Raw genomic sequence first — 10114 nt, 5'->3', positions numbered from 1 at the left:
CAAAAGAAAATGGAACAGAGAGGTTGTGTCTGCTGGAAAATCAAGAAAATCATTTCTATGATAAAGTTTACTTTACAATTTTGTAACAGAAAACTGAGAAAACTCTGTCTCTGCTTTGTAATTACTGTTTTAAGTTTTGATTTTGCATTTTTCAATCTTTATCCCTTTAGTTTTGAAAGAGTTCTAATGTTCTAACTGTTCAATTGACAATTTTAATTACTACTTATTAAAAAGTCTTCGGAAGTATAGTGAAAACAGCTACATATTCACAATGGATATAAGCAAAAATTTAACGATCCCAAAAATGAGTTTAAGCCTTTTCTTTAACTTGACTCTTGTCTCCGCAATTTCTTACCTGGGTATAAAATGGCTACTAGAACAAATGGATCCAACTTACAGAGCCAAAACAAAAGCTAGAGAGGTCGCAGGGAAACTTCTCCAGAGGTGACATTCTTTCAATTCATAGAAACCATTCTTCAGTTTTTTCGACTCTAGGTTTGCACGAAACGGTGAGAGGCCATTGTCTATTCGCAATTTTAATGACTATGAAATGATGATAGCTGTACACCTGGTGCATCCTGATGACATATCTGTTCAGTGGAGTGATATAGCAGGTCTTGATGATGTTATTAAGGGCCTTAGAAATAATGTCATATTTCCTGTTCAACACAGGCATCTTTTCCAAGATTCAAGATTATCAGCAGCACCTAAAGGTATGACATGAAAATAGAATTTAAATCTCATATTCATATTTCCCGTGGTGAAAATTTTCTACATGTTCTGGTCTATTGTATGTTGTTAGTTTAGCAATTAATAGTAGAATTGCTGTTCAAACTAACATTGTTTCTATTCTAATGGTAGCATTCATAATTTAGGTGTCTTATTACACGGACCCCCAGGTTGTGGAAAAACTTTAATAGCCAAGGCAACTGCCAAAGAGGCCGGAATGAATTTTATCAATTTAGATATATCCACATTGACTGACAAGTGGTATGGTGAAAGTCAGAAATTAGCAGCTGCGGTGTTCAGTCTAGCAGTAAAATTGCAACCTTGCATTATCTTCATCGACGAGATCGACTCTTTCCTTCGTAGTAGAAGCTATTCCGATCATGAATCGACAGCTATGATGAAGACGCAGTTCATGTCATTATGGGATGGCTTAATTACGGATTCCAATTGTACAGTCATCATCATGGGTGCTACAAATAGGCCGCGGGACCTGGATGAAGCAATTTTGAGGAGGATGTCGCTTAGATTCAACATTGGTCTGCCGAATATGGTTCAGCGTCGAAAGATCCTTGAACTGATTCTCAGGGGTGAACCACTTGAACGAGATATTGATTTCCGTGTACTTGCTGAGATGACAGAAGGCTTGCCTGGTTCAGATTTGAAGGAGTTGTGTCGTTCTGCAGCTATGTATCGTGTGAGAGACTTTGTGAGTGATGAAATAGAGGCGCCTAGTACATCGGCATCTGCTCCAGCAGAACCTGAGTCCCTGAGGCCTATTTCGATGGGCGATCTTCTATATGCGACTCAACACATTGTCTCGTCGAAACTTTTGAGCGCTCCTGTATAGATGTACCTGTCAGTTCAGGTATGAACCGTCTTTTACTATTTGTAGACTCATGCCTATAGGATCAGGAAGTAAAACAATATTTTGAGGATTTTTTCAGATTTTGTGTGAATTAGGTATCTATAATCTATTCATTAGCTAGATTTTGACGATTACATTCAGTTTTCTGGGATTTTAGCCGACAGTAAGTTGACAGAATGAATTTCAAAATTTGAAATGCATTTTCTCTATTTATTTCAACATATTTCATATGTTTGGAAATACTCATTTTGAGATTATCAGGTGGAATTATTTGTTATAAAAGCTCATCTATTGTGTGCCTTAGATGTTCGAAATAAATAAAAACATTGATGCAGTGACCGATTATGAAAGTATAAGAAATATACAGGGGCGTTCTTTAAATTAACCTAATTGGCGTGGTTGAGGTGGAATACGGTGGACCGAAATACGTCATTTATCTTGAGATTCACCTCATTTCCACCAGTAATAGACAAACTACTCGGTGATAATGTGTTGAACTTCATTTTAATCCTTATAGACATTACACCTCATTTTGAAAGACTACCGAAGCATTCCTTATGACCTTTTATAGTCCATTCAAGAATGATTGACATCCCAGTAGGTCTTGAAAGTCCAGGCGCAGCTTGAAATTTGCTCACAAAAGATTTCTAAAAATTTCTGTACTTTCAGTCACAGAACTGGAATATATTAATATAACCTAGAAAAGTATATGAAAATGAGAAATATTCAGATTTGCAGCATATTTATCAGCATTCAAAATTGACACAACTATGTTTTCAATTCGTACGATTGAATTAAGAACATAAATGGCTGTACAAAATTCAACGAACGACTCTCCACACGAAATTGCCAAATTTAAAAACGCCTTACACTATTTGTTTGACAAGGAATTATCCCTTAAATTTAAATTTAAAATTAAAACCATATAGGTTGCGTTCACAAACTTAGTCTGAGTAAGCTCTTATTACTCGAAGCGTTCACAAGCGTACTTTTAGTTCCTCAGAGTATGCTTTCTGAGCATGGCCGTACTCATACTCTACTCTCGGAGTATGTTTGTGAACGCAACCATAAAAATAATGTTATATATAATATAGGATAAGAAAAACTGATTACAGCTGATAATTTTGATGGAGTATATTTTTCTTTCATATTGAAAGTAAAAAAAAGGTGCCTTGCAGCTTGAGGAAGGAAACTTAATTGTTAAGTGTTCATATTCCATTTACAAATTGAGAAGAGTTTTATATCTGATTTTAACTTCAATTTGGAGTGTTTTAATTGCGGTAGCCAGGATGGGGTGCCTAGGAAGCTCAGTGTAATTTAAAGTTTACTTTTAAATTATGTATCAGGGCTAGAGGCGCACTGAGAATTCTGTAGGGGCTGAGCCCAATTCTTCCCCTACCTGTCTACGGCAATGAGTATATTTTGTAACGAAGAATTTGTCTTCATATAAATAAAGCATCATTTCCTACCTGTCTACGATAATGAGTATTTTTTGTACAGAAGAATTTGTCTTCATATTTTTATAAATAAAGCATTGAATACCATCAGCAGTAACCATTCTTTCCAGTGCCCATAATTAATATCTCTTCCATAATGGCAGTAAAAAAATTTTCAGAAAAAATTCTAAATTCTATATACACTTTTGTTTCAATTCGTAGTTGGTCAATTTATTTTTTTTAATTCTAATTTCAAGTTCGTTGATCAATGTATTTTTGTTCTATGGTTGTAGATCCAAATTCCTAATTCATATGTCATTTCCACTTGGTTATCCATCGGGTATTCATATGCGATTTATCCATAATCTTTAAAGTGCGTTTTCGTTTTTCCTTTTAACGGTGCTGTAAAAGCAGCAACAGTTCGTCTAAATTAAATTTTTATTACGATTAAGTTTTACAATGGATTTATCTGCTCCGAAAGAGCAAATTCTGGGAATAGTTATGAGGTTATCTATCGTAACTGCGATAACTTTTCTCAGCGTTAGATGGCTTATGAACCAGATAGATCCCACCAACAAAAGCAAAAAAAAGGCGACAGAACAAGCAAAGAAACATCTAAAAAGGTAAAATGATTTCAGTTCAATTTGAATCATTTGGCCCTAGCCAGTAGACATTCGTGTTTCAGAATCACAGACAGTGGAAAAGGATATGTGCCTGTTGATGATCTCTCCGAATATGAATTGATGATAGCTGCACATTTGGTGCATCCCGATGACATATCTGTAACTTGGAATCATATAGCAGGACTTGATGATGTTATCACCGATCTGAGGGAAACTGTAATTTTACCTGTCCAGCGTAGGGATCTTTTCGAAAACTCTAGATTATCAATGCCACCCAAAGGTAATAGGTCAACAGATACTCTAAAATATGAACTGCCCTTACTGAGTATTACCAAGACATTGGCTTTATACAAACCTGTTGTCTTGAAAACTTTTTCATCATCAGGTCATTATAGCTACGGCTAAAATGAAATTTCCTTCCTCGACGCTTTAGAATATCCATATCTCATAATCCACTATGACCTGGCATCTTTAGGCGTAATTGTACAATTCAGATTGAGCCAAGTTAAACTTTAAACCTGGTTCAATCTGTCAAAATTATACTGACTTGTGAGAGTTGAGCTGGGGTCAAGACAGACATGTGAAAATAACATAATTATTTTGAATCTCCTGCTCAACTTTCAATCAATCCAAGTCTTATTCTTTAGGTGTCTTACTGCATGGGCCCCCAGGTTGCGGAAAAACTTTGATAGCCAAAGCAACTGCCAAAGAGGCCGGAATGAATTTCATCAATTTAGATGTATCGATTTTGACTGACAAATGGTATGGGGAAAGTCAGAAGCTAGCTGCTGCCTTGTTCAGTCTAGCAGTAAAATTACAACCCTGCATTATTTTCATCGACGAGATCGACTCGTTCCTCCGCAGTAGGAGCGCAACTGATCACGAAGCAACAGCTATGATGAAAGCACAGTTTATGTCATGGTGGGATGGCTTGATTACAGATTCAAACTGTTCGGTCATCATTATGGGTGCTACAAATAGGCCTCGGGATTTGGATAATGCAATTTTGAGGAGGATGCCTGTTACATTTAACATTGGTCTGCCACGTATGGCTCAGCGCGAAAAGATCCTCGAACTGATTCTTCATAAAGAGCCCACAGCGCCAGATGTAAACTGCCATGACCTTGCTAAGAAGACTGACGGATTCACAGGTTCAGACTTGATGGAATTGTGTCGATCTGCAGCTGTGTATCGTATAAGAGACTTCATGAGCACTGAAGGGGAATTACCCAGTACATCAGGGGCGACTTCATCAGACGGTGAAATATTTCATGACGCCCTAAGGCCTATAACGATGAGTGATCTTGAAAACGCTGTGGAAAAAATACGTGCCTCAAAAATGCTGTGTGTGCCTATTCAAATGCCCGAAGCCAGTTTAGATGTTGAATAGCTGCTAGGGATAAAGTATTTGCAGTCTTGGATAGGTGATGAAAAGTGTAAGAAAAAAATAGACACTTTTGCGAAGTCATTTAAATTTTGCGACAATTATAGGAAAGCAATTTGAATATCTTTCTGAAGATCCCAAAATTACAGTATTTAGACTTATTTTTGTGATCTTGAAAGAAAATTTTTATGTTCTTCTGAAATTATTTATGAGTTTTTTCAGAATTTGTGACGAAATTCCTGATTATACTTGATGAATGATAGCACCAATTATTCAATTTAGTGTTTGTTAAGTTTGTTTGTTTTTAGTTATTTGGAATGGTAGCAACTGAAATTGATGGAATAAAATTTATTTACTTTGAATTTTATTTTGCTGTCTCTGTGCTATAATTCTTTCACATTGAAAGCTTGAAGATTGTTGCTGCATCATATTCTTAGTGCAGAATTGTTCACATCTCGAAATTGCCCAAGTTGCTATATATAGGGCTGTATATATTTCAGCTTTCTAATAGCAGTTTGTATTTTACAAGATTAAACTGTTTCTAGAAATGTACCATATTTTTGTATATATGTCTATAAAACATATTGTTATTAATTAAATGAAGATTGGATGCTCTTCAGTATATATTATTGGAAATAAAACGTTGTCAAAGTTGTACGCTAACGTTTTTTCTGCCGAGTCACACATGAATTCTTCTATTCAAACTTGGAGATAAAGGCATAAACGAGAGGTTAAACAATCTTGTTATGTATCAAAAATCACGATTGTTTAAAGCTTATTTCCGTTATTTCTGATCTGACTCCAGAGTCGAGTGTTAGCTAGAAACGGGGCAGTTCCTCGACTCTTGTTCGATTTCGCAACCGTCGAGATGCAGCGGTTTGGTCAAATAGACCATCTAAATTAGCTGATTTTTTCCCCTCTTGCTTCCCGCATCGTGACTCGCTCTGTGGTCCTTACGAAGTTGGTATATACAACAACAAATTGAAAAATGACTGACAAAATAAAAAAAGAAATTAAATAATAGTAAAAACTGAAAGAACCCCGCGACAGCTACGTATAGACTACTGAAGCTGACGCTTCATTCACTTCCCACTTGCATTTTGAGGCTCTAATACACTGCTCCGAAATTGAACTGGATATTCAAGAGAGAACTCACTCACTATTGGCACTTGAATACAACTTTCATTATTGTTGCCCATACCTGGTGTAGAGGCTTATACACAAAATATGGTGTCCTGATGACACTAAATGGCTCAATTTTAAAAAAATACAAGAAAATAACTCATTTCTTGTAGGTGTTTGATTGTTTTTGTGGTCTGTATTTGCTATAATGGGCTATTCCCTATTAAAATTCACCTGGTGTTATGTATTATCATTTTTGTTTATAAACTGTCGGAGTTCAACATGCGTTTAAAAGCCTTCAAAGTGGAACAAGTGTGTTGGTTAAACTAAGGTTTAACTCAACAAGAAGTTGCTAATCAACGTCTGCGAGTTTCTCGAAGTGTAGTTATAGTACCTATTGTACTAGTGCAAGTGCTGCATGTACTCCTGAGGGTTTGAGAGCAAGAGCTACAACCGTCTCACAGGATCGGGTAATTCGGTTAACTGCTCGACGGAATCGCTTCTTCCAGAGACAAGAAGTTGTCTCTGGCTTCTTCACAGCATCATCGGCGAGCTATCTACTGGTAGGGTAGTTTCTGGTCAAACAATCCGGAATTAGTTGCTAAGCTTCAGTTCGAGGGCTGCGGCGTGTGCAAGAGATCCTTGGGCTGTCGAACATGAGACCGCATAGAAGGATGGGCGAATGTTGGTGTGGCGAGAATGGATTGTCTCGGTACAATAAACAATTCATGACACAAATAACTATATAAGAGTATATAGGCAAGGGGGAAGGCATATCTATAAATAATCTTTGGGTCTCACAGATCTAACTATCGTCATTAAGCATTTCAGTCTTGAAATCGTACTCTGTGTGGAATGTAGGACAGAGTTTTGAAAGTTATATAGTCGGGAAATTTCAAGAATTCATAAATGCACCCTACCCTGTCTACGAATATGGAGCGGTACAATGTTTGAAAGAACTGGTATATAACCATTGAATAGGTGAATATCTAAATTGTTCCAGTAATAATTCTCATAGAAAGATTTAGCTGAGGCAACAATATTCAGCAGCCGAAAAACCAAAGCTAGAGAGCTGCCGTTCGAAGAGTAGTTGCATCAGCACCCCATGAAGTACCAGCTAGTTTATGCAGGATATTCCTAGTTTTCAACTTCAGACGCAAATTTTCCAAATGGGCTTTGAAATTCAGCGAGGAATCCAGCTTTTAACTCCTAGATATTTTGTATTGAAGTTATATGTTCCAGAAAAGAATTACCGAAAACATTTTATTAGGGTTAGAACGCAAACGCCACTCGAAAACGTGATTCCTCAATATTTTCAATCAAAATCTGTAGATAGATTATTCCTTATGCATCTAAAATCAGAATGACGGAATGCGAGGGCAATATCATCAGCGTATATAAACCTCTTAAAAGAAGTAGGGATACCTATAACACAGATATAAATTGAAGAGAAGAGATGCTAAAACTGATCCTTGTGGAAGACCATTATTCAAAGTTTTAAAATTACTACTGTTATCATGAACAAAAACAAGAAACCTTCTATCTGACAGCATGTTTTCTTGTAAGCGAACCATCTTTCCACACTTTAGATGTGCATAAAGCTTGAAAATCAAACCATTCTTCCATACTGTGTCATAAGCTTAAAATGAATCCACAAATGCTGTTCCTGTTTTTAGATTCTCATTGAAACCTGCTTCAATAAAAGTGGTGAGGTTCTGAACCTCACAACAATAATTAATACATATATATATATATATATATATATATCAAATACACTGCGCAAAAAAATTAACGCACATTATGGAAATCTCAAATTTATTCCACAACTGAAGGTGTTCTCAATGATAATTATTTTTATCAGAATTATGCATGCATATGTTATCCACTTTCAACGGTTTTCTTCAATACAGATGTTTTTCCCAGCAGGAATAAAAAAAAATGATATTATCAGATTTTGAATGTATTGGCTCCATTCTAAAATCAGTTGTTCTCGATCAATTCTAGTGATCAATAGTTTTTCTTTCGTTTGATTTTCTATACTCGATCGCTATGCAACGCGAAACACGCAATTTGACCCAAGAAGAATATGCCCAAGCGTTAGTTTTGCGAGAAGAAGGGTGGACATACACAAGAATTGCAGAAAGGTTTAGAGTTTCCCATACAAGTGTGTCCAGAATGTTGCAGCGATTCAGAGAGACAGGTTCATACCTGTCTCTCTCTGTCTCTGTCTCTGTCTGTCTCTGTCCGAAGACCAGGACAGGGTAGACCATGGGTAACAATAACTGCTATTCAAGAACGTTACTTGAGAGTTTCTTCGTTGAGACAACGGTTTGCAATCGCTCGCCTCCTTCAAATTCAGCTTGAGCAAACTCATGAGGTGCAAATTAGCACTCAGACAATAAGAAATCGCCTCAGAGAATATGATTTAAGACCTCGTGTCGCGGCAAGAGGCCCAGCTCTTACCCCAGCCCATCGAAGGGCGCGTGGATTTTGCGAGAGAGCATATCCATCGAGAAAAGGCCGATTGGGAAAGAGTTCTCTTCACAGATGAGTCTAGATTCTGCCTCTACCATTGTGATCGACGTTCCCTTGTATACAGACGTCCATATGAAAGATATGCTCAGTGCAATTTCCTGAATACTACTGGCAGAGCTACTGGTTTGGGGGAGGATCGATTATGGTATGGGGTGGAATATCTTTGACTGCTCGCACAGACCTAGTGGTCGTTGATAATGGAGCTATGAATGCTGATAAGTATATAAGGAACATTCTTGAAGAGCATGTAGTGCCATTTGCCCCATACATTGGTGAAAATTTCATTTTTATGGACGATAATGCCAGACCCCATCGTGCGCGCATCGTTCAGGAGTACCTTGAAGAGGTTGAAGTCTCTCGAATGGAATGGCCAGCAAGAAGTCCAGATCTGAATCCGATTGAGCAGGTTTATAGGGCAACCTCAATAGAAGGCTAAGAAGTTCAGAAAATCATTCAGCTACTCTTAATGACTTAGAAATCCAACTCGGAGAAATCTGGGAAGGAGATCTCATACTCATTTTGAGTATGAACCGTCGTTTCCGACCTGTAATTAACGCAAGGGGTGGAAAAACCGAGTATTAAATCTCTTATCAGCATTTCAGTATTTTGAAAATTGTTCATTTCTCTTCTTTCACATAAGATTCGGTGAAATCCTGAATTTTTCTTCCATTTAATGTGTCTTGTTTCGTTCAAAACCTTCCCGAGAGGACATAAAAAATAAGTTATAAAGTCAATGTAGAGTTAACTTTCATTAAAATTGTGATTTTCAGAATGTGCGTTAATTTTTTTGCGCAGTGTGTGGCAGTGTATATCATTTCTGCAATTGCAGTAATGATTTTCAAGAGTTTGAACAGAGGATTATTTGCATCTGAATATCTAGTCCAGGCGTTTTAAATATTTTGTTTTGATTTATTCATAAAAATAATTAGGTATGAATTGTAAGTATATTTATGAATTTTGCTGCTCAGCTGTATGAGGAGGCAGGAGGCTTAGCCTCCCTTGTCTGCTCTGACAAGCCGCCCTTGATAGTAGGTATATAGATGAAAAAATATTATTATTTGTATATTGAAGCGCATAATTCCCCCGAATGTGAAATGAAACGGAATTCGTACTCTTCTCAATTTTCCGACTAATTTAACATTAGTAATTACAGATGTTCAAAGCAGACGACAAACAGCTCTTTGATGTGGTTATATCTATGAATTCGATCCAGTTACATTTCCCACTTCACAGGAATTGGAATGAAAATGTTCGCTCCGTTCACAACGGTGACGCGTTGCGCACCCATGTATTTCCAAATTTTCTTCTCCACTCCGTTCCAGTGTTAAAACACTGTTTTCTGCGTTGGTTTGGCGGTTGGAAGGTTTCTGTGCGGGTTCCTCTTGGCCCTACGTTCGTTTGGCAACACACTAGTTGAATG

The 10114-nt window shown here is 37.1% G+C and overlaps 2 protein-coding genes across 2 annotated transcripts; both read left to right on the top strand.

Annotated features, from left to right (window-relative positions):
* The first annotated feature begins 75 nt into the window (after positions 1-75).
* Positions 76-1665, top strand: LOC123316847 (outer mitochondrial transmembrane helix translocase-like). The gene is made up of 3 exons (XM_044903105.1): positions 76-444; positions 496-713; positions 876-1665. Exons 1-3 carry the CDS (start codon positions 272-274, stop codon positions 1574-1576), a joined length of 1092 nt encoding a protein of 363 aa, XP_044759040.1. The 5' UTR covers positions 76-271; the 3' UTR covers positions 1577-1665.
* Positions 1666-3335: 1670 nt separating this feature from the next.
* Positions 3336-5694, top strand: LOC123316846 (outer mitochondrial transmembrane helix translocase-like). The gene is made up of 3 exons (XM_044903103.1): positions 3336-3653; positions 3716-3933; positions 4301-5694. Exons 1-3 carry the CDS (start codon positions 3490-3492, stop codon positions 5041-5043), a joined length of 1125 nt encoding a protein of 374 aa, XP_044759038.1. The 5' UTR covers positions 3336-3489; the 3' UTR covers positions 5044-5694.
* The last annotated feature ends 4420 nt before the right edge of the window (positions 5695-10114 follow it).

Source organism: Coccinella septempunctata, chromosome 7 (assembly GCF_907165205.1).
Source record: "Coccinella septempunctata chromosome 7, icCocSept1.1, whole genome shotgun sequence".
Classification (NCBI taxonomy): domain Eukaryota; kingdom Metazoa; phylum Arthropoda; class Insecta; order Coleoptera; family Coccinellidae; genus Coccinella; species Coccinella septempunctata.
The sequence above is the reverse complement of the archived record's forward strand: the minus strand, read 5'-3'. Positions and strand labels throughout refer to the sequence as shown.

Bases quoted from the DNA above. Each gene is read 5' to 3' on its own strand.
- LOC123316847 (XM_044903105.1), top strand. From the start codon at position 272: ATGGATATAAGCAAAAATTTAACGATCCCAAAAATGAGTTTAAGCCTT. The intron at 445-495 runs GTGACATTCTTT...TTTCGACTCTAG, and splicing joins GCAGGGAAACTTCTCCAGAG to GTTTGCACGAAACGGTGAGA. The intron at 714-875 runs GTATGACATGAA...TTCATAATTTAG, and splicing joins ATTATCAGCAGCACCTAAAG to GTGTCTTATTACACGGACCC.
- LOC123316846 (XM_044903103.1), top strand. From the start codon at position 3,490: ATGGATTTATCTGCTCCGAAAGAGCAAATTCTGGGAATAGTTATGAGG. The intron at 3,654-3,715 runs GTAAAATGATTT...TTCGTGTTTCAG, and splicing joins GCAAAGAAACATCTAAAAAG to AATCACAGACAGTGGAAAAG. The intron at 3,934-4,300 runs GTAATAGGTCAA...CTTATTCTTTAG, and splicing joins ATTATCAATGCCACCCAAAG to GTGTCTTACTGCATGGGCCC.